Raw genomic sequence first — 22,703 nt, forward strand, 5'->3', positions numbered from 1 at the left:
ATATATATATATATATATATATATATATATATATATATATATATTTTAACATGATCATTTTTTTGAAGGTATTGAAGCTGCTGATATGACCAGCTTGCTGGAGCAGTTTGAGGAAACCCAAGGTAATCAACGATGACTGGTTATTATTTTTATCCGTTTTCATACAACATCGCAGCACTCTTTGGTTGGCAGTAGTGGGTGAGAGGGTAGAAGGAATTTGACTAAAAGGCTTAAAGCAATAGATCCTGCCTAAAGAGGTTGTGCATGTGCTTAGAGGTGGATGTCCATTCCTCTGCTTTCATAGTCTTAGCAGGCTTTTCGTACGAGCTTGAAGCTCATCTGATCCTCCTAGAGAAGAAAGATTGTGAGGTTCTAAATGGCAGGATTTTATTTTTCTTACTGAAACATTCCCCTTTAAGAGATGTGTGCTGCGGGGGGGCAGAGAAGCTGCATTGTGCTCTTGTCCGCTCAGCTGCTGGAATTCTGCCCTGTTCGCAAATCCATTTAACTCTCGCCCTGCTGTCTTTGTTTGAGCGGATGTACGAGCCCCCAGCCCCAACAAGTAGCCGCACTCTGAACTTGTCATTACTTATGTCAGTGGGCTTGTTATTGAACCGTCCCACTGTGGACTGCAGCTAAAAACGCATGATAAAACTCACTGCTAGTATTACAAGGGCAAAACGCATGATACACTGCATTTACACCTGACATGCTGCAGGTTGCTACAGTTCATCCAATGTTGGTCAAGCAGAATTTTTATTTCTGTTTATTGGTGTGTGTTGCTCTGTTCATTTTGTCGTTCCTTGTGCTGATGCACTTACTTCCTTGTTCCTTCTCTCTTCAGCCAAAGAGGAGCAATGTATGCTGGAGGTCTCTGGTAGAGCAGCAGCTGTAGGAAACTCGAGGTGAGTTACCCTACAGCCCTCACGCTGCTCTGTGTGACTGACGGGAGTCACGGTTTCTCTAAATGAAACCTGTTAGCTGTGTGTAAAGATCACTCGCACACACCTTTTTGCCAAGACCTACCGCAAGCCCTGCTTTTGTCAGGCCAGCGTGATGGCTGTCTCGGTTCTAAATATGTGCAACCTGGCTTTGCGCTCTAATCAAGAGGTGGCAGCTACACAATTTCCCACTGATCGTAACCGACCCTGTGCTCCATTTACAGTGTTGAGCTGGCTCCAGAGAAAACAGTCGTGGAGCGCCTTAGAGCAAATGACCTCTCGAGTACTGCAGGTAATTCAGCATTTTGACTTTATGATGAGTCATTACGCTAAACCATTAAAGCGGATAAGGAAGAAGTTGTATGGCTTCATTAGATATGGTTATCTGAAATACTACATCGTGATCAGATGACCAACTGCACTTGAATGTTGTTTGTAACTGTGGTGCACTTTCTTTCCCTCTGCGTCAGCTTTGACTCCCCCAGCTACTCCTCCCCACCAGATGTGGAAACCCCTGGCCCCTGTGGCCCTGCTGGGAAAGAGCAAGGCTGCTGATGCCTCAAAGTCGAGCTCCTCCAAGGTTATCCAGATAGAGGCCCGGCCTCTGCCCTCAGTCCGGTCCCGCAGCAAACCCACTCCTGCTGCCGCCACTGTAGCCCCCGAGCTAGCATGTATGGACCACGACTACTGCCTCCCACACAAAGGCACTTCCACTGGAGAGCCAGGCCAGCGTTGGAATGTCAAACAGCCATCGTTTATCACTATTAAACCCATCGGGCAACCCACTAGAACCACTACACCAACACCCCCAGCTTCCCAGGCACCGTCTGCTCATCCTCCCATAAAGCTTGTGGTTACAACCAAAACACCAGTTTTTCCTGTGACGGAGCCCCTCGATCACAGGCCTGATGAGATGGAGAGAAGCTCTGTCCTGGAGACTCCTGATGCTTCGCCTGCTCATCAGGACACTGACGCCTCTGTTAAAGGAGGAAGCCCCAGGAGAAGGCCTTTTGGGAGGTCCTACCGTCAACATGCTGCTTCTTCACGCACGCCCAGTCCCGGATCTAGTCCCAAAGAGAGGACCGGAGGCCGGTCGAGGAAAAGAAGATCCCATCGTTCTCCCAGCCCCATGTCCAGCAGTTCAGAGTCAGACTCCCATTCCTCTTCATCTCGGTCTAGATCACACTCGCCATCTAAGAAAAGGTTAGGCCCACAGTCTGAATGTCTTGGGTTCATGCAGCATCTTGATGACAATTTCTAGGGGTTATGTTTTCCTGTCCATCACCGGCATGCTTTCCTATTTCCTCTCTAGGTGTCGTCTCCGTCACTCTGAAAGTAGTTCCAGCTCCTCATCCCGGTCCTCCTCCAGGTCCTCTCCCTCTGTGTCCCGCTCCCCTCCCAGGAGGAGGCGGTACTCGTATTCCTCCTCTCGGTCTGGCTCCTGGAGTCGCTCCAGGTCGCGGTCTCAATCCCCTCAATCCCCTCAGAGACAAGCTCAGTGGAGTAGAAGCAGAAGATTACACAGGTACTGTGTGTGTGTATATATATATATATATATATCACTTGTGTATAGCAAATACTTTACCGAGCGTTTTTTGAGAAAGGCTTCATCTAGTCTTCCTTTGTCCCTCATGTTCATCCAGCTATGGTCAAAGTGCGAAGACAAATTTGGAGGAGGTGAAAAGACTCAAGGAGAAAGCCATTGTAAGTAAATCTTACTCCCTCGTACACCGGTCTCTAAGCAAAGTGGTTCAAATATTCTCACAATGAATCGTCTCATCGACTACTTTCTTCTCTCAGGAGGAGCGCAGGGTTGTTTACATTGGTCGAATTCGGGGAACAATGACCCAAAACGAACTTAAAGAGCGCTTCTCTTTATTTGGCGAGATTGAAGAATGCACCCTGCACTTTAGAGACCATGGGTAAGTACATCAGCAGCTTACTTTACTCTTGCTATTGTAATAAGGATATGATGTAACTGAATTGCACTGTATTTGAACCTTGTTGGTCTCGTCTGTGACCTGTTGGGCCATGCTACAGTGCTATAGCATATCAGCCTTGTTCATAACTGGAGCCTCCTGGCCACGCCCACAGTTTGCTCTTTTAAATGCAAGTCACAGCTCAAACACGATGTACCTAGACCTGTGAAACTACAAATGAACACAGGATAATGGTTTGCATATCTGTCACAGGGACAACTACGGGTTTGTGACTTATTACGACACCAAGAATGCGTTCACAGCCATTGAGAATGGAAGCAAGCTGCGCAAGCCTGATGAGCTGCCATTTGATCTCTGTTTTGGTGGAAGGAGACAGTTCTGCAAAAGCAACTATGCTGATCTGGGTACGCACAAATCAACAGACACAAAGTTCTTGTAGCTCTCACCCAGAGTGCTGGTAATTCATCCAAATGGTATTGATTGTAGAAGATTGGACATATTGGCTCCAGGTTATCCCAATGCAGTGTGCTCAGCTGAGAGCAGTTAACTATTTGAGGGGATAATCACTGCAGCAAGTAGGCAACGTTTAGATTTTTGAGCATACGGTCCTTTTTTAAATGTGCTTTTTGTGTGTTTTTTTAAAACTAACAGACCCAATTTTTAATCATCAAAAGTATACATTAACATATTAAATGTTGAACACTTAAAAAGAATTGGTTGAAGTGGGACTACACGAGGTACTTTTCCATATTTGTGTATTACCTACAGTAGAAGGCAGTCTACACGCCCCAAGTTTGAAGAAACAAATTAGTTCCCTGTTGGAAAATATTCTAAATATAGCGTGCACTTAAAACAGTTTTTGTTTAGTCTTCAGCAGTACCATGCTGGTACCCCCGTCTGTTTTTGGGGGCGTACCTAGTACAAACCCCACTTCCAAAAATCCGATCTTACCTTTTTAACTACTGAAGTTTCACACTAAAGTGTTTCTTTAATGACGTCATACATTGCACACAGTTTTCACATGATGGGTTTTTAAATGTTGATTCGGAGTTTGTTTTGTGGCTCGATATATTTATATTTATATTTTACTGATCTAAATTGAAACAGAACTTAGATGATCATATAGGGACACAATAAAATGTCATAAGAATAATTCATTTTTCGGTGGCATGCCAAACATTTGGGATTTGTAAAATGCTACATCTGTGGTGTTGTCCCATCAATGGTTTGAAATTGCACAACCTGAGTACAGTAAGTTCTGCTGTCCTTTTTATTTTGATGCAATGCTGACTTTGTTTTCCTTCCTTTTTCAGATTTGAGTAGAGAGTACGAACCATTGCCTGCGAAAGGCAAGTTCCATGGACTAGACTTCGACACTTTATTGAAGCAGGCCCAGCAGAATCAGAAGAGGTAACAGGAGGCCTGCAGCAGGAAGCAGCCGACACTTACCTCAGAGCCAACGGTTGGCTTCTCACCTGCAACACTGTCTTTACATTTTAGTTGTTGCATTAGTTTTATTTTGTTTTATTTTGTTTCTGCAAGCTAACACCTTCTATTGAAGTGAAGATTTGTAATGAAAGTGGAAAAGAAAAAAAATGGAACAAGTCAAATTAAATATTTTTTTTTAAGTTTATTTAAATGTATAATCAAATCTGAATTGTATGGAGAGAATCATTTTTAAAAGGGGAAAGGTAAGTGGGATGGACCTCTCCAATGACTGGGAGGAGGTTGTGATGCATTGAATGTACTACAAACCTAAATAAAAAAATATGACTAAATATTGTTTGTTTTCATTCCAACTCGAGTGTCTGCATTGCTTTTGTTATTGTTTACATCTTCTTTATAAAGGGAAGTATTTGTCAGAGATAATGGGCCATTTGACATGTCCCAAGAAAACTATAGGTGTAATTAACAAAAAATGTGCCTTTTTTTTTTTTTGCTGCCTTGTTTTCATGGACCTCTTTAAAAGACTGCAGAAAAAGCTCATGTGAAACTAATTCTGTTAACGATCTGCTCGGTTCCCAGTGAGCCAGAATGCAAAATACCAGGCCCTGAAAGTGCTCTTTTTAATAGCATTAATTACACCTGTGCTATAGCCGTTATGACATGCCAAAATGTGAAAAGGGTTTTAATTGGTTCGCCATCACCCGGTGACACTCCTAATAGAACAGAGCCATCATAAAGGTTATTAGTAATACCAGTAGTAAACATGTCTGCTATGAAAAAGTCACATTAAGGAAAGGAGGCCTCTAAAGAAGCACTAGTGTGAATGAACCAATGCGCTGTCCTTGCAGAGTTCCTTGCTGTAGTGGAAGTTCTGGGTTATGACCAGATATAATTGGATAGTGATTAAAAATAGAGCATGTGTTTTGCTGACGGGATGCGCAGGTCCAGGTCACAACAATTGCGCAGCACCTCCCCTTTTGAAAATGGTGTCGGAGCTCGGATGCATTCCTAATATGGACTGGAGTCTCAATATATTAGAAAGCTGGTGAGATATTCAACACAACCACTGAAAAAGAGCGAGTCAACAGGCAACAGATGAACGTTTGCTTCAAGTTTAGGAATGTTACGACAATGAATTACTCCTTAAGAACTCCACGAGGTTATTACTGCTCTGAGCACCAATTAATCATGTCCAGTACTTTTCTACAGTTTATTACACCACGTACATCGTATATAAGACAATTTGTACAACTGCAAATGCGGTCATTTGGATAAAGTCATCGGTTGACCGTTAGTGACACTTATATACAGTAACAAATCATTTTACTTTTATTTTGACACCTGCGTGTTAACGTTTGTCGTCGCGGAATATGAATGTCATCTATCTCTTTGCCACGGTAACATCTTTGCGCTGTTTTGTCACACAGATCTAGTTCTGACTGGTTTAAACCAGTCATCGGCGCATGCGCACTCGGTGTAAACAGGAAGAACCGAGCGAAAACAAGGACAAATCTTAGCATAAAGAGAAGAAAATGATCGGACAATAACAAGCGAACGTCTCGTTTTCCTCTATATTTTAGCCACCGTGCATGTTGTCCATGCACCACCTGATGCTGATTTAGGTTTATCTTGTACAAGCAGTCGCTAACTTTTCGACAATTTTGATAGACTCGTTAATGCCGTACTCCAGCTAACGTGAGACAGGCAGTGGCCATTTATTTCCTGCAGGATTTGCTTGGCGTTTTTCTGCTGAACTACAGATATTTAAAAAAAAAAAGTTGCTCCGTGCTCGCTTGATTTTGTCTGAATTTGGTGACTTTACAAAATAAATCTGTAACAATGGTTCAAAAAGATAAGCCGCTGGAGACTCCTCAATTGGCCGGTGAGCAGAGCCCCAGCCCGGTCTCCGGAGAGGCTCGCGAGGAGGCCCCTGGTCCGGTGGAGGAGTCCGGCATCGGGGTCGAACCCACGGGCCACAGGAAATTCATATGCGGAGTCGTGGAAGGTAATATCAGCTAAAAACAATCACATTTAACATCTGATCCAGTCGTGGTCTGCATGCAATCATAAGCATGTCATCGGAATCCTGCAGCACTCCTGCAAAAGATGGAGTCAGTTGTAGTGCACAATTAATATGCTACAAGTTGATCAAAAAATCCTGTAAACATTGTCAGGTTGCACCTCAACTAAGGTGGAGAATACATTTGTTTTTATGTCAAATTATAGATTGAATATTTAGTGCAGTTTTGGCCTTCGGTCAGACTGAATAAGACAAATATTCAGAGAGTATTGTCCTCTAATGAATTAACTTAAGAAGGCCCTCATATACGTTATGACAATTCATAGACAAAGTGATTAATTAGTTTAGAAAAACAGCCGTAATAAGCAAAAAAAAATGCATGTCCACCTCAAACTAAATTGTTAGTTTCAGCAAAAATATGCACAAAAGATGTAGTTTGTAAAAATCATCACTGCAGACTGCCTGTAAACTGAATGTGTTGTTTGCCGATGCAGGCTTCTATGGTCGACCGTGGACAATGGAGCAGAGGAAAGAGTTGTTCAGAAGGTATGAACTATGCGACTTATTTAAGCAGTCAAATAATCGAACACCCAATAATATTACAGCTAGATCATTTTGAATTGTCGTACTGACTTTGTACAACATTGCATTCTACAGGCAGCAGAAATGGGGACTGAGTACGTACCTTTATGCGCCTAAAGATGACTACAAACACAGAATGTTCTGGAGAGAGCTGTACTCGGTGGAAGAAGCAGGTGAGTACTCACGATAGATCCTGGGATCAGCTGGAAAGGAAACTGAGTAATGCAATTACTATAAAAGCACAATCGTGCCTTCAGTTAGTGATGTCCCCTCCTCTGTTTCTTAGAGCAACTCATGACTTTGATTGGGGCCGCTAAGGAGTACGGGATAGAGTTCATCTACGCCATTTCCCCCGGACTGGACATCACCTTCTCCAACCAGAAGGAGGTTTCTGCACTCAAGAGGAAACTCGACCAGGTATCGCAACATCTTGTGTGATAGTAGTGTGAACGATGTGTTCAAAGTCTTTACATCCTCATACCATCAAATGTTCCCTCTATGTGTAACCTATTTAATGGCTATATTTTCTCTCCCCCTCAGGTTACTCACTTCGGCTGCAAGTCTTTTGCCTTACTTTTTGACGATATCGACCAAAACATGTGCCCCGCTGACAAAGAGGTGTTCAGCTCATTTGCACACGCTCAGGTTTCCATTACCAACGAAATCTACCAGTACCTGGGCGAGCCTGAAACCTTTCTCTTCTGTCCCACAGGTACATGACTTCTACTTCGGAATACGCACATCTTGCACTATTGTTTCATCTCCGGATTGATACTTATATTTGTTTGTTTGCCTTGAAACACAGAGTACTGTGGAACGTTTTGCTTCCCAAATGCCGCTCAGTCCCCCTACCTGCACACAGTCGGAGAGAAGCTACTGCCGAGCATTGAGGTGCTGTGGACCGGTGAGTCTTTCCTGTCAACGGACCACACCATCGCCACGGTTAAGCATACGATCATACATGTCAGAGCTGTGGATGAAACGATGAACCGAGATGTGTTTTCTGCTCCGCAGGCCCCAAGGTGGTGTCCAAAGACATCTCGGTCGACTCAATTGAGGAGGTGTCAAAAATCCTAAGAAGAGCCCCGGTGATCTGGGACAACATTCACGCCAACGATTATGACCCCAAGAGGCTGTTCTTGGGTCCGTACAAGGGCCGCTCCACGGAGCTCATCCCCAGGCTGAAGGGAGTCCTCACCAACCCCAACTGCGAGTTTGAGTCCAACTTCGTGGCGATCCACACTCTGGCCACCTGGTACAAGTCTAACATGAATGGGGTGCGCAAGGACGTGGTCATGAGTAAGTGTGATCCAGAGGTTAACTCGTTTGTAATGTTTTCTGTATACGGTTATACTCTGTCACAGGTTACCGCAACGCAGGTCGGTCGTTAATGCTGTTTTGTTCTGTTCGTTCGTCCGTCTTGCTCTTCACCAGCGGACGGGGAGGACAGCACCGTGTCCATCCAGATCAAGTTGGAGAATGAAGGCAGCGATGAAGAACTGGAGACGGACATGCTCTACAGCCCACAGCTTGCTCTCAAACTGGCCCTCACAGAATGGCTCGTGGATTTTGTCGAGCCTCATCAATACGACAGTGAGAGCATTATTATATCATATGCTAATGATTTACACTCAAAAGTCTTTGCATGGATGGCCTGAAGTGATGCATTTGTGACTGAAGGACGGGATGCAGTGAAGCCTAACTTTTGTCTTTCAGGCCGACAGGTGCCTCAGAGCGGTGACAAGAGCACAGCCATCGACGTCTCGCCCATGGCTGCTCCCTCTCTCTGCTGTTCCACAACAGTCACCACTGTGTTCCAGCAGCCCATCATGTCTCCAGCCATGCCGCCTCTCTGTTTGGATCCGCTCTCGCACACCATGGCGAAGATACCTCAGGAGGAAGAGGAGGTGAGGCTCATTGTCACTATGAGACCAAGTAGCGGCGCTTGAATGAGTATTTGAGGTTCCTTCGACTCGATGAGCTTCTTTCTGATCAGATTCTTGACATTTCACTTTCTTTCTTGAACATTTGTGTATCGGAGACAAAAGCAACTGTATGTGTTTGTGTTGCTCCTGTGCAGGTGGAGGGGGGGAAGAAGGACTCTGACGAGGAGCCCATGGAGATGGTGGTTGAGAAGCTGGATGAGCCGGAGCCAGAAGCAGAAGCTGACCCGGAGGAGAAGCAGGTTGGTCCCGTTTCAGCTGAGGACCTGAAGCCCATGGACACAGACAAGGAGAGTCTGACAGAGTCTAAATCCCCCGAGGAGTCTATCCAGGAGGACCCTGGGAGTGATATTGCCCCTATGCAGACCGACGATCTGCTCAAGCAGGTGCCGGAAATATTTGTGACTTTCCTTTTTTCATATCTGTAATTGAAAGCAAAAACAAATTAGAATTCCCTACGAAGTCAGAAGTATTTCTGGTTTGTGCTCTCAGGATTTGTTTGTGGCCGACGAGGAGCCCCCGTTCAAAGCAGAGCCCCTCACACTCGACGACCTGAGCCTGCTGGCAGAGCTCTTCTACCTGCCGTATGAACACGGGCCCAAGGCCATCCAGATGTTAAAGGAGTTCAACTGGCTCCGAGCCAACAGCAGCGTCGTCAGTGTCAACTGCAAGAGGAAGGAGACCGAGAAGGTGGGTTGATTCCTTGAACGGACACGCGTAACACAGTTGAGAGAAAGCGGTCCATCTGAGGAAACTAGTTCAACATTAACTGGACTTGGTTGTTGAAAACAAAATGGTGGATGTGTACTACCCACACTGCCCATTGGGTGGTGTGGTGATGATGGGAGACGGAGTGCTCCAGAGAGCAGCGTGTTCTGTGTGTTTGTGTGAACTAGAGCTCGACCTTTTTAAACCATCTGCCTCAAATACATTTTGACCTATTACAGATGTATGAATACAATTAAAAGTAAAGACGTGTTCAAATTGTCAAACCTTTGCTTTTCTTACCGCGACGCATCAAACTGTCTGTTTATTTATTATTTGTTCTTCTCTTCAATCACTGTGTTGCGTGCAGGTGGAAGAATGGCAATCAAGGGCAGAGAAGTTCGAGGAGATGTGCTGCTCCGTCATCCAGATGTTCACACGGCTGTCCAATTCAGCCAACCGCACCATCCTCTACGACCTCTACACTTACATCTGGGACATCAAGAGCATCATTTCTATGGTCAAGTCTTTTGTCCAGTGGCTAGGTACGTACGACGGTAACCACGAGGCCCTTCATCTTAGAGCACTACAGCAGCATCTCAATAGTCTGACCGAGTCTGGTAATCCGGACTATTCTTATTCTCAGACACGCACTTACGCACAAAGTAAAAACTGATTAAATAAAGATAAAGCACGATAATGGTGAGCTGCATGGATTATGTCATAGTCCAGAGCGACGTAGTTGAATGAGAGCAAAGTTATAAGTATTTTACACATCTTGCACAGTCTGCTTACTGATCAAAGACTGAGAGAGTAGTAGCTTATAGCCCCCACCCCCCATTTTAATTGATATAGATCAGCTATGCACCGATCAGGCGAGTTGCATCAACTCTCAATAGTTATGATTCTGTTCATTTGTCTTGTTTCACACCTCGATTGTTGGTTTGGTTTTCTGGCTAAAAGCCGCTTGCACTGCTGGCATCCTCCCTCATTTATCCCACAATAAGCTGCCCCCATCTTGGCGATCTCTGAACTGGGTCTCTGTGGCGAACGTCCCAGCAGGGTTACTGCTGCTTGCTGTGTATCCAGTAACATCACCGCTGCATTCCCACACAGACACACTTGCTTCCATCTCTCCGTCTGTGGGGATGGGAGCCAGGGGGAAGTCCTCAACCCCCCCCTCCTCCTCCTCCTCCTCCATGCCCTAGCGCGCACGCGAGCTTGAAGAGCAAGCTGACTGACTGACTATGGAAGGCCATTCTGGTGCATAAACTCAGAAATAACTGAATAGTTTGCTCAAGCTGTATCAGTGTGTGGTCCATCACCTTTTGTAAGAGAAGATATTCTTTCTCTTCTTTCAGATAGAGCACTGTGATGCAGTTTGTGTGACATTCAGCCTTGTGATAACATGTGACCTCATCGTGTTGTTTTGAATAGTCTGAAGCACCAGCATGGTCTGTGGTATGCCCCCCCCCCCCCCCTGTAACCCAGTTTCATTCACAGGTTTCTGTCCTATATGGTAAAGCTGAGGACTCTAGCCCACAGTACACAGCAGGCAGCATACCCACACTGGCAAAACCACGTCAAAAAAAAACAACCCACAATGCATCAGTAAACGATGGTAACCACTCTAGCAACATAGAGGAAATCAAGTGCCCCATGAATACAGTCATCTTTGAATACTCCTCGTATTAACTGCAGAGTCAGTAAGTTCCTAACTGTTGACTTCTGCTGTTGCTATTATCAGGTTTCTACATCGGCCCCCATGTTTCCCCTCAAGAGAAGCGGTGCAAGCAGCACTTGGTCTCACCCTCCCTGGTTATTGTCCTGAGAACACTTACTAATAACTATTCTCTACTGTTTTCTCCCTTCACTATGGACAGATGGAAGAATCCACAGTACAAGTTTCTTCTGCTGTCGGAGCGACAGTGACCGATGTATGCACAGTGCAAGCGTCGGGACTTTTTAGTTTCCCATTTGAACGGGATTTATGTATTTATTTCTTTTAACTAGATTTGTAAATGTAAGCAATTTTTATTTGGAGGAAAAGAAGCAGCCCTCCGGATGAAGTCACATTTTGCACAGCGACTTAGCTTTGAATCCTAAAGTGTTAACTCCCAAATTTCTCTCTTTCTAACTTGTTTTTTTGTTTCTGTCAGTAGGCCTATAGAACTGGCTCAAACCAGCCGGATGCACCTGCTCAAGGGAATTTATACTTGGCTTTTGAAAATGCACCCGCGGGCACATGGTCATCATCATCCCACACATTGGCCGGACCATGCCAGAGCAACAGTTGCATGTTTTCCAATGCAGTCTGAATGGATCACTGAGGTGGAAGTTATTCACCCACAAGATCATTCTTTTGTCCGTTTTGGTTGATTTTTCATCTTGTGTAAGCGAGTTCACAGTTCCTTCTCCGTGGGTGCATCCGCGTGCTGTGTTGTGTCAGTTCAACAGAGGAATTGTTTTAGGTGTCAGGGTGAGGTAATGTAAAGCACTATTGGGTGCTCTTACTGCGCGCTGCGTTTGTCTGGTCACATGACGGGGCTTGTCGTCAACCAGGGTTCGACTTTGTTAGCAGGAACACTTATGTATACAGACTCTAAGAGCCCTGTGTGCTTTAGATATATATGTGTGTGTGTGTTTCATCTTTGGTCTGGCTGGTTGTGGATTTTCAATAGTAAGATGAGAGGCCTTTAACTCAAGGAAGGTTCATGTCTTCCTGGTTTGATGACTCGTGCTGCCCGGTCATGTGACGAGGCAGATAAGATGAGAATGTGACTTCACACGGGGTGCTAGGAGGAGTGGGGTGACGGCAGCTGAAGCTTACTTCTATAGTCCGTAGACGGTATGGGTTCCGGTTCTGATGGTCGGTGAAAAAGTGACAGACTTGATGAATATTACGGTAGATCCCTCACCGAAGCACCAAAGGGGTGAACTGTGCTTGTTTCAGTTCCCCCACCAGGCTCTTTGAGGGCATGCGGTCCTCACTGCATGAAAGAAGTTATTTCTGAAGACCTGCATACCAGTTAGCGTGGAGCAGTTTGACATTGTTGTATTGACACAGACACTATAAGGAGTATTTATCTCTTGGACCTGATTTTCCTTCTGGCAAACACGTAAGCTTTAGTTGCTTGAGCCTCATTTACGATATTTCCTCTGAATATAGTTTATTCCAAATTAGGTCCTTTTAAAAAAAAAAAAAAAAGTTTTAACGAGTAAAATAAAATTCATTTATTTATATGGATTATGTAATTGGATACATATAACCCTTCCCCATTTCCCCACTCCCTTCATCTGTCAGAGAGCCCCATCCTGTGGTAACAATGTCCGCTTGGCTCTGCTCCTAACAGGGTGTCGTAGTCAGTCCTCAGCACAGTTCCTTAGAGGAGACCAAGAACCCTGGGCCTTTAGGGGAGGTCTAGCAGGAGAGTTCCAGGTATCTAATGCACTGAATTTACAGCAATCTTTATGGAAAAAAAAAAAGAGTGTTGTGAGCAAAGACCACAATGATAATATGTGTGTAGGTAGGAGGGGCTTTGGTCTGTCGAAGGTGAGCTGATTGTAATGGGTCGGGCTTCATAAAATCCGGGTTCACTCGTTCTCCACAGAAGCTTAAACCCGTGAATCATTTTTTGGGGATATAGTGTCAGGCTGTGGGAGAGTGACCTGAAACCCATCCTGACTGAGGGGGGGGGGTCACAGCCAATGCTCGGCATGGCGTTTTCTGATTTTGATTAATTTGAATTTCTTTCAGCAACTGCCCAAGGAGATGCTGCTTTCCCCCATAGCGCAGCGCGGCGCAAGCGAGCGCGGCTAGGTCTTATTTTCATGACATCTCATTTCTTTGCAGGAGCATACAAATTACCAACCCAGCCCCTTTGCCAGCGCACGCACAAGCATCGCAGCGCCAGCGAGAGCGCAAGCATGTTTTGCAATGAGAAAACTCCATGATCAAACACACCTTGTCCAGTCTCAAAGAAGCGTCTCCGTCCTCGGAGAGCAGCAAGACTCTCAACGGCAACTAACATGCTGTCGAATTACTCCGTTAGCTCCGTTAGTTACTTAATATTTTTATTTTATTGTGTAACCTTGTTTGCTGCTGCCACAGACAAATTTCCCCTTGGGGATGAATAGAGTATATTTCTATTCTATTCTATTCAAGCTCACATTGAATTTGCCTCATTGGGGTTTTTTTTCCTGGAGTTCTCTCAGCCTCTCTGCGCCAGCATCATTATTTTTCTCAACAGGAGGGTCCTGCGCAGCGAATATATTGCGATGTGTTACAAAAGGGAAAGGAGCATCTCCTTCAGCCAGTACAACCTTAGTCAGACCAAAATACCACCTTTTTTGTTTTATATTTGAAAAAGCAAACATGTGTGTGTGCTTGTTGTGCTATGTTCCTTCAGCCAAAAATGAGAAAGATGTGACGTTTGCTCTTGTTGTCCACTGTCAGTTCAACAAGGAACGTCAGTTTGAATCTGTAGCATTTTAATTATTTATTTTCTACCATATTTGTCGTCTTAAGCGCTTTGCTCTCTTCTGTAGTTCCTTTTGGTTTGATAGTGGCACAACTGTAGCAAAAGCACAGCGAGTCAATGCGTCACTGCACCTGGTCTCGGTGAAACTGAACCCGTTTCTTTTGATACCCACAGAGATTGTTGCCAATAGAAGGGGCAAACGATCTTTTCTTCCAACCTCCACCTTCAATGCCAACCTCCAAAATGTATTCCATAAGGCCGTACTATCCCAAAGATGTGGTAAGACCTTTGTGTTTGGTCTTTAACCTTATGTTATGTAATAAATGTATGGTTGCAGATATTATATTGGCCCGTTGTTGGCAGAACTGGCCTAGTTTAAGCTTTTTGAATGCTTTGCACTCAATGTGGCACAATACTGTGCTCACATGCTCTTTACAATCAGCAAATGTGCTGACGTTGAGCTTCTTTGTGGCCTTTTCTGGGCTTAGCTTTGGCTCTTGTGTCTCGTGTCATAATTGGTCAAGTGACAGCTGTACCCGTCTTCTTTCTTTCAGACTGCCATTTATAAAATCTGTAAAGAAATGTACAGCGAAGGGATGGAGGATGAACCCGCCTCTGATGAGGATTCTGATCTCATAGGAGACAGGTAAAGGCACGCATGGAGATAACTAACGCCTGCTCTGCAGTCGTCCCCCCCCGCAGTGCAACGCAACATGGCTGACACTGTCCTTCCTGTCTTTTCTACAGGTTAGTAGGAGGTCTCCTGACACTGAGTTCAGACTACGGGTTTGTGCTCGAGGACGATGAAGGGATCTGCGGTTATGCTCTCGGTACTGTGGATGTCCAGCCCTTCGTCAAGAAATGCAAGTTGAACTGGATTCCCTTCATGAAAGAGAAGTACGTTAAACCTGACTGCGAGAAGGACCTCACAGACGCTGAGGTAGGCTCGTCCTCCATCTCTTAAACCATCGGGATGTCTTTATTTGTTGGCACACCTGTTGTTGAGTTTTGCTTCACCGTCTCTGTAGAAAATGATGCTGAGTTTCCACGAAGAGGAGGAGGGTCTTCCAGACTCTTTCCTCTCCAACTTCCCCTCTCTCATCAAGGTTGACATTCATGCTAAAGTCACTGACCCCAGTGTGGCCAAAAGCATGATGGGATGTCTTCTATCGTCTCTTAAGGCCAACGGTACGTGGCAGCCCATTTCAGTTATGACATCAACGTTCATTGCTGCTACTAACGGACATATTGTGTTGTTGGTCATGTTGGAAGATGATTTTTGTCATTGTCTGAGTTGTCGTCTGTTTTTCTTCCAGGGTCCCTTGGTGCGTTCTGTCAGGTTCGTCAGACCGATAAGAGAATGTTGGACTTTTATAGTAAACTGGGATGCTATGAAGTGGCCAAAATGGAGGGCTTTCCCAAAGACGTCATCCTTATGGGCCGCAGCCTATGAAGAGACCTCCTGCGTCAGTAACAGACAGACAGAGAAGACAGCAAGGCTCCAACATGTTTGCTACCTTCATGAGGAAAAACGTCCATGATGATTTTATACTACATTACCATCTGGGCTAGCCCGGGGGAAAAAACCTCTTTTTAGGATTTGTGTACAGAAGCACAGCAGTCGCACACAGATTCCCTGCGCTGCCATTAGATGCTATGGCTCTGTTGGATCCAGCAGATCCGAAGCTAGAAGGCCGATGAGCGATCTGTAATCAGTCGATTTCAGCCAACATGGAAGAGTGGCACTCCAGCAATGATTGTGGGGTCTCACTTCTCATATACCTCCAGGAGGCAGGAAGTGAAAACTCCATAAGCCTTTTTCTCAGATTTAATCCGGTAGTCGTTACATGGATATTTCCCTCATGCCCGAATGCAAAGTGTCTGTGTCTGAAATGGAGGCAGAGCTGTAAAACGAGGGTGACCTGGCCTGTATCTCAGGTGATGTCTCACTTACCCGTACATCCTGAGAAATAACGCAGCTGTTGACATAAGTAGGACACCTTTATACAGGATGTGAGGTGCTATGTGTCACATCATGGATTTTCCCGTTGCTCCACAATAGACTTGGAGAAAGAGGCCTTTTAAGTGGCTTGTTTCTCTCAAAAACTGATGTGAAATGCTGAGCCTGCACAAATGAAGGGTGGGAACATTTGAAAATTGTTCGGAGTTGAAACCCTCCGTAAAAGATCGTCTTAGACCAGCAAGTGGAAAGTATTCATGAAGTCCTCTGAGTTTTTGTTCAACTAGCAGTAGACCTTTGGAAAAGCTCTAGAAACGCTTCCACGAGTTTACAAACATCAGCCCGTTTCTGTTCTGTGCTTTGCTTGTGGCCATTTTATCTTAATAATTCAGCTTATTTCCCTTTTTGAGCTATTGCCTTTTGGTTCATTGCCTTTGTATTTTAAGTTTATATTGCAGACCCCAGTGTCTTTTGTTTGAAAGCTTTCTGAGACGTATCGGTCAGATATAGCTGGAGTCGGGTCATTTTAGGACATTGGCCTAGTCGCTCAAATTCCAGACATGTGGCGTAACATCGACGGTCACATGTCTTAGTTTTTCCCGACCGGATCCCAAACTCCAGCGCAGAAACCCTTCAGTAAACCTAAGCTAACTGCCAGGGACACCCCTTCTTAAAGCAGGACCCGTGGGACCAAAATCTTGATTTTTCTGCTCTGCTATTAAGAAGAAAACTGTAATATTTGACAGGCGCCAATTTACATCGGAATGCAACGGTTAAAATAAGTAAGAATCCTAAAGACTTGGAAGCATTAACTGTCACAAAGCTGCTCCTTTTATTTCTTAACCACTAATTCCAAACCTGACCTGTGAAGCAGCGGGTGAGCTGGACTATGTTCAAGAGATGTCCTAAAAGAGAATATATATTTTTTTGCTTTCTATTGGTAATGTAAAATGATCACTTTACATCTATCGGCTTGCATCCCTCCCTGCATTGTTTCAACATGGCATCCTCTCAAATGAATGTCTTCTCGGGTTGAGCCTCGGTGAGAAATTCCTCGACCTTTTCCTATCTGTCCGTTGAATGTTTTATATTCTGACGCATTTCCCATTTTGTTTTTGTAAATCTTATGTAGTTTGTTAAGAAGAAGCGTTTGGACTACAGATAGGCCGTGTTCTGTTGGTTACTTGAGGATCATCAGTAGCTGTCTGCCAATGTGATGTTTTGATACTGTGTACATTCATAATGTGCATGAGGTGTAATGGATTTGCTGTGACAGTCATTAGAATAACCTCATCTCGTGCTCCATAGAGGAAGAAGCATGCCACGCACCTCTATGAGCATGATACTGTAGATCGTATAGACGGTCAATCATGAAGCGTTATTATTTTGTATATCCTTGTTAAAATTGTGGCTAGCTTTCTGTTTAAAGTGCTGGTCTGGTTACAATGCCCCGTCTTGTACAGCTATCCAATGTGCTGCCGTTCCAGCGAGGTGAGAAACACACCCACAGGAGTTTTCATTCTCGTCGCACAAGCTGTCTCATCTGCCAACCGGTCTTGAGGGAAATGGCTCCAATTGCACATTTTGATTTGGGGGGGGGGTCATAAAAGTGACACATGTACAATTTGTATGTAAGATACATAAGATTCAAAACTAATAAACCATGATAAAGTCATTTTGGTCCTTTGTTAGTCTTTCTTGCAGGTTGTTTTTAATCTCTGTGCCCTGAAGGAAGATTTGCTGTTTCTGTTTTGACAAATAAAGGGAAGGCCGTTTCTCTTTTTGGCACTTTAGGCAACAAAAAAAAGCTAATTTTATTAAAAATGTTCAAGTGTGGATTTGTGGTGTTTTAAACTGTCCTTTATAGTTGCATTATTCCTGAAACAAGCCACCGACTTATGGAAAATCGTATCTATGCATAAGTTGTCGTGAGTTCTTGGGGAAAAAAATACATATTTTTACATGCAGAAAGGCATTGTTAATGAATTTAAAACGTTTAAACCGAATAGAACATACATTTAACATAGTGCCATGTATCATTTATTGTTCTACATATTAATTATTAATGTATTTGTTTATCTAGATATATTGTTGTTGCTGGTATGTTGTATTGGCAAAGGGGGAGAAAATAAATAAATACATTTCCGAACCAAAGACGCACAGTGATGACGCGTCAGGCATGCTCGTAGTGCGACGCGCTTGTTATTTCTCGTGGAGGGTTCATTTGCTTATAAATCTTTAACGGCAAACCCACATTTTGTGCTTCGTCAACATGTCTCACAACGACGATGACTCCTCGGATCTCGGACCAGCTGGACAATCGAAGTTGGAGAGCTTCCTGTTCAGTAAGACCCGTTTAATACAGTTTGTCAGCTCTGTCGGCGCACACGTGGGTCTATACTGTGATGTCCCCACTGTGCGGCACCCGCTCTGATATGTCTGTGTTTCAGCCAGTGCACTAACTGGCATGAAATACAAAATAAAAACCTGTTCTTAAAACCATCCTGGTGTTGACGTGTCTTCCAGGCTGCGAGCTGTCCTCTAAAGTACCTTTCTACACTTTCCAAGGAGACGAAGAGGAGGACCTGGAGCACTTCCTTGAACTCAGAACAGTATGTACAGAGTTTAGTTTTATTCAGATTCACTGGATGCAAAACGGCCTCACTTCACTCAGTCTAACGCAGGTTTTACAGGAAGGTGTGTATCCAAGTAGCCAAGGCTGTTGAGCCACCGTTTTGTCTTCTAATCAGCTAAAACATACTTTAATCTGGCTGCCAACAGTCTGTTTGAATGAGCTGAATTATTTATTTGACTCTTGACAGGTGTGTCTGGGAGAGGGCGCCAAGGTGGAGAGTAATGTGGTGGAGGTAACGGCCATGAACCACCAAGGAAAGACCATTTCCGTGCCCATCGCCAACCTTCACCTCAGCTGCCTGCCCATGGTACAGCACAGGGGTTTCTCTCTGAATGCAGGTTACTGTGCCGCACATGATGGAGATGTAGCTCAGCCTTTACCTTCTTTTTCCTCAGGTGAGTCTGGGAGACTTTGAGCTGAAAGCCCCAGTGACCATCCGGCTCAAGGCTGGAACGGGGCCAGTTACCGTCAGCGGGTTACACCTTATAGGTAACACTTCCATTCTTCTATTTGAACCTCTCAGTGCTTTGGCTAACGGCCCACTGAGAATAGCTCCAACAGTTGATACATTCACTGTTAATGAAATAGGTCAGTGATATTTGCTATTTACATTCAACATTTTCAACAGAAAAATGATCATTTAATAATTTCTGACAGTTTTAAAAACAAAAATGTCATATTTACTCTGTTTAAAATGTCAATAGTCTTCTTTTTTTATTCTTTATTTCCAACTAGTTTTGGACAAACCATCTATTTGAATGGGTCAATTTGAGATTTGCTGAATAATTCATTCACTCATTTCACTGACCAATTATTCAAGAAAGTAATCTGCATATTAATTGATAACGAAAATAATTGTTGCAGCTACGGCCAAACACTGATTGGCATGTGGAACAATGAATGCAATTACCAAGCAGCTAATGTGTTGCTTTGTAATACCGTCATCCTCAACACCGAGTAGATGCCACAAACGTTTGCTTCTCTACATAATGTCATAATAGAGGAAGCATTTTGATCATTAGTATTCTGAGGTACTTCTAGTTTCTCTTTAGTTTGACTACATGAAAAGATAAACGCATCTTTGGACAATGAAATGTCAAATTTATTTTAAATTATCTAAATAAATCTTTGACACGCGGAAATGTATTTCAATTAAGTTTTAAATGTAGATTGTATCTGATTTGTAATATATTTCTGATATAATACCAGGATTCAATTTAAGACAGTGATTTAACGTCGTCCTTGTTGTGCAGCCTCACAGGATGAAGAGTCGGACCTGTCTGATGAGGATGACGAGGATGATGACGAGGAAGAGATCAGCCCCATTAAACCAGCGAAGAAGAAGCAGAAGCAGTAGGCGGAGAGGTCACTGATAGTCTTTTGGGATGGCCGCACTCACTCGCTGATATGTTTTTAAGAAATAAGGTTTTTTTTGTACAGGACTGACACGTTTTACGAAGTTACTTCTTCTCCCGCGCAGCCAAGTGAATGCTTAGTGTGGTGGAAGCTGAGCACGCTGTTGGAGGAAGTGAAATCATGACCTCACCCCTTTCCACCCGTCGGTTTGTCACTGCGAGCTCTCGGTGTCTGCAGTGTATTTAACGGCGGTTAGGAGGTTCACTTATAGAAGAACTGTTTTTGCTATTAAATGCTACCCATTGTTTTTATACTGTATATGATACAGGCACCACTGACGTGGAGTTATTGCACCGGTGGTGGAAAATGTGTTTTACCTCCAGTGGATTCTGGTGTTGTTTATAGATACTGTTCGTGTAAAAGCAAAATCATTGTGTGTGTGTGTGTGTGTGTGTGTGTGTGTGTGTGTGTGTGTGTGTACTTGTACTTGTCAAACAGGAGTTTCCAGACAAATTGGGATTCCAACTGAAAGGTGCAATCAGATGACTTGCATACATCCAATGTATTAAATGTTCTCAGTGCTCAAGACTATCTCTGTTTCCAAATTGTTTGTAGTTCCAAAAATATTGTTCATCTATGTGATATGGCATTCATAAATGTGAATATTTTGTACTGTAGTGAATGCATCAAGCAAACATTTTGTTTGTTTTCATTTATCTCCCATTTGAAATCATTAATAAAAAAGGAATTTTAAGCTTATTACATTAAGTTTATGTATCTTAAGTTTAGTGTCTTTTTTTATTTAGCCACATAGCAGAAAAACCAGCATTGTGCTTAAGTTAATAAAAAAACAGCACCTTTTTATTTAAAGCTCCTGAAACATGTTTTCAATTCAATGTATACCAGTTTCACAAGATCTGATTAAATAAAAAGATAAAACTCAGCTGATTTATTATGACTGAATGTGGTTTCATCCAATTTGATAAACAGTGGCCTGCAACAACAAAAACAAATCTATTAGTGAAATGACCAAAACCATTTGAATTCAAGCTAATTTTGTCCGAATATTTAGTGTTCTTGTAGGATCGTATTGTAATCGCTGTACTTCATGGTCTACAGGCTCAGAAGAAAAATAATAAGCAATAGAAAAACTAGAGAAATGAGTAAAGACAAATTTTCTCATAAAGCACCACTTCTAAACTGTTTAAAAATGATTGGCCACGCTTAAAGTAGATGGCGTGATATCAGCTGAAGCTTCGCGAAGGCAGATGCACTGTACAAACATCCTCTCGTGTAAACATGATCTTCAGCTGTAAACAGAAAATCACTGTAGTGGACTGTATAACTGGCTCATCTGCAGATTGTCAGAGCCGTTCCACTCCGTCTCATTACATTCCCTGATTGAAGTAGACACACTGCACTTCATCTTCGTACTGAGAAGCAATGGAGCTCCTTAACTCTGATTGGATGCAGCCATATAGCTAGGAAATTACAAGGACGCAACTTCCTCATCACATCCACATGTAAAAGTGTTTATTACCTTTTCTGGAAGATAACTGTCAACGGCAAAATAGCCAACAAACCTCAGTCCAGGCAAAAGTTGTGTCCATCTGTCAGCTGCTGTCACACAGCTTCTGTGGGAAGAGCCAGCGGGCTGCAGGCGCCATGGAGGTGAGATTGGAGGAGAAATGGGGAAGAGATGAGAGAAGCACTGTTACACCCGCCACACCTTCAGCTGATGTATGTGGAGGAAAGTGATCCTCTCAAACAAAGTGTTCAAAACCGCCCCCCTTTTATCCGACCAAATAATCTACCAATGGAAAAATACATCACAATCGTTGAATGGCTCAAAAACCGAAGCCAGTAGGGAAGAAGTTTTAAATACAACACTGAAAATACTACTAGTAAAAGTCCTGCATTAAAAAACTTTCTACATCTAAAGTTTTGAATTATTAGTCATTGTGCAGTTGTTTGTGTACGTTGCACTTCATATGTGCGGATGTTTGAGGTCATGCTATTTTAAACTTCTTTATATACTGGTGGGTAGTTAAATCTACAGTAATCCATCCTGTTCTATAAAACCAAACTTTTCATGAGATCAGCTTTGTGAAAAAGCATTTATGCAGTTGATCCGAGAGGCTTCATCCTTCAGTTTATCACAAACATTCATAATCAACACATCTGGAGAGACGTGGTTTTCACTGGAAAGGGAGGGCATGTGAAAACTACCTGGTAACTAAAGCTGTCAGACATAGTACTCCAGTTAAAAGCACAATAAATTTAAAATGTACACTACAAGTAGCTCAAACTTGTAGAAGAGGGAGCGGTTGAGGGAGAGACTGCTGAACAAACCACACCGCTGAGCACCAGATGTCCGTGAGACGAGTTTGGTCCCAACAAGTAAGTCATGCCAGGTGCTGCCATGGTAACATGAGAAAGGACCACCTGTGTGATGCCCTTGATGGCAGCTTCCTATTAACAAGGAGACAGGATTGAGGGGGAGGCGCAACGACAAGTAGGGTCGGGATGCTTTAATCAGAGGGAGCTTAAATAGATATGTATGATTTAGCATTATCATGGTGTCCCGCTCAAGCTCTTATCCTTCATTATCCCAAGTGGTTGACATTTTTGTGACAGTGATGCCATGTCTCTCTCTCTCTCTCTCTCTCTCTCTCTCTCTCTCTCTCTCTCTCT

At 43.7% G+C, this 22,703-nt stretch overlaps 3 protein-coding genes and 1 non-coding gene across 4 annotated transcripts in view; all 4 read left to right on the forward strand.

Annotated features, from left to right (window-relative positions):
* Positions 1 to 4,863, forward strand: part of pprc1 (PPARG related coactivator 1) — a 10,215-nt gene extending 5,352 nt beyond the window's left edge. The window contains exons 6-14 of the mRNA XM_031877983.1: positions 69 to 122; positions 845 to 905; positions 1,166 to 1,233; positions 1,412 to 2,144; positions 2,254 to 2,466; positions 2,585 to 2,645; positions 2,742 to 2,863; positions 3,134 to 3,285; positions 4,195 to 4,863. Of these exons, the coding sequence (XP_031733843.1) occupies positions 69 to 122; positions 845 to 905; positions 1,166 to 1,233; positions 1,412 to 2,144; positions 2,254 to 2,466; positions 2,585 to 2,645; positions 2,742 to 2,863; positions 3,134 to 3,285; positions 4,195 to 4,295 (1,565 nt within the window). The 3' untranslated portion in view covers positions 4,296 to 4,863. The remainder of the gene's footprint in view (positions 1 to 68; positions 123 to 844; positions 906 to 1,165; positions 1,234 to 1,411; positions 2,145 to 2,253; positions 2,467 to 2,584; positions 2,646 to 2,741; positions 2,864 to 3,133; positions 3,286 to 4,194) is intronic.
* LOC116380132 (small nucleolar RNA SNORA50) lies at positions 2,925 to 3,063 on the forward strand. Its single transcript, XR_004212509.1, has one exon. It is a non-coding gene; the product is annotated as a small nucleolar RNA SNORA50 (small nucleolar RNA).
* A 1,303-nt stretch (positions 4,864 to 6,166) lies between the features above and the next one.
* oga (O-GlcNAcase) lies at positions 6,167 to 17,693 on the forward strand. Its single transcript, XM_031877995.1, has 18 exons — positions 6,167 to 6,332; positions 6,842 to 6,893; positions 7,005 to 7,102; positions 7,216 to 7,346; positions 7,470 to 7,641; positions 7,735 to 7,833; positions 7,944 to 8,228; positions 8,364 to 8,522; positions 8,646 to 8,836; positions 9,010 to 9,258; positions 9,365 to 9,562; positions 9,948 to 10,122; positions 12,931 to 13,016; positions 14,233 to 14,337; positions 14,613 to 14,704; positions 14,806 to 14,998; positions 15,087 to 15,246; positions 15,375 to 17,693. The coding sequence occupies exons 1-18, from the start codon at positions 6,167 to 6,169 to the stop codon at positions 15,509 to 15,511; spliced, it is 2,748 nt and encodes a 915-aa protein (XP_031733855.1). The 3' UTR covers positions 15,512 to 17,693.
* A 500-nt stretch (positions 17,694 to 18,193) lies between these two features.
* On the forward strand, positions 18,194 to 20,768 carry npm3 (nucleophosmin/nucleoplasmin, 3). The gene is made up of 5 exons (XM_031839867.1): positions 18,194 to 18,363; positions 18,545 to 18,630; positions 18,841 to 18,960; positions 19,049 to 19,142; positions 19,907 to 20,768. The coding sequence occupies exons 1-5, from the start codon at positions 18,291 to 18,293 to the stop codon at positions 20,008 to 20,010; spliced, it is 477 nt and encodes a 158-aa protein (XP_031695727.1). The 5' UTR covers positions 18,194 to 18,290; the 3' UTR covers positions 20,011 to 20,768.
* The last annotated feature ends 1,935 nt before the right edge of the window (positions 20,769 to 22,703 follow it).

The sequence above is a fragment of the Anarrhichthys ocellatus genome, unplaced genomic scaffold (genome assembly GCF_004355925.1).
Source record: "Anarrhichthys ocellatus isolate YVR2014 unplaced genomic scaffold, GSC_Weel_1.0 scaffold3, whole genome shotgun sequence".
Taxonomy (NCBI): domain Eukaryota; kingdom Metazoa; phylum Chordata; class Actinopteri; order Perciformes; family Anarhichadidae; genus Anarrhichthys; species Anarrhichthys ocellatus.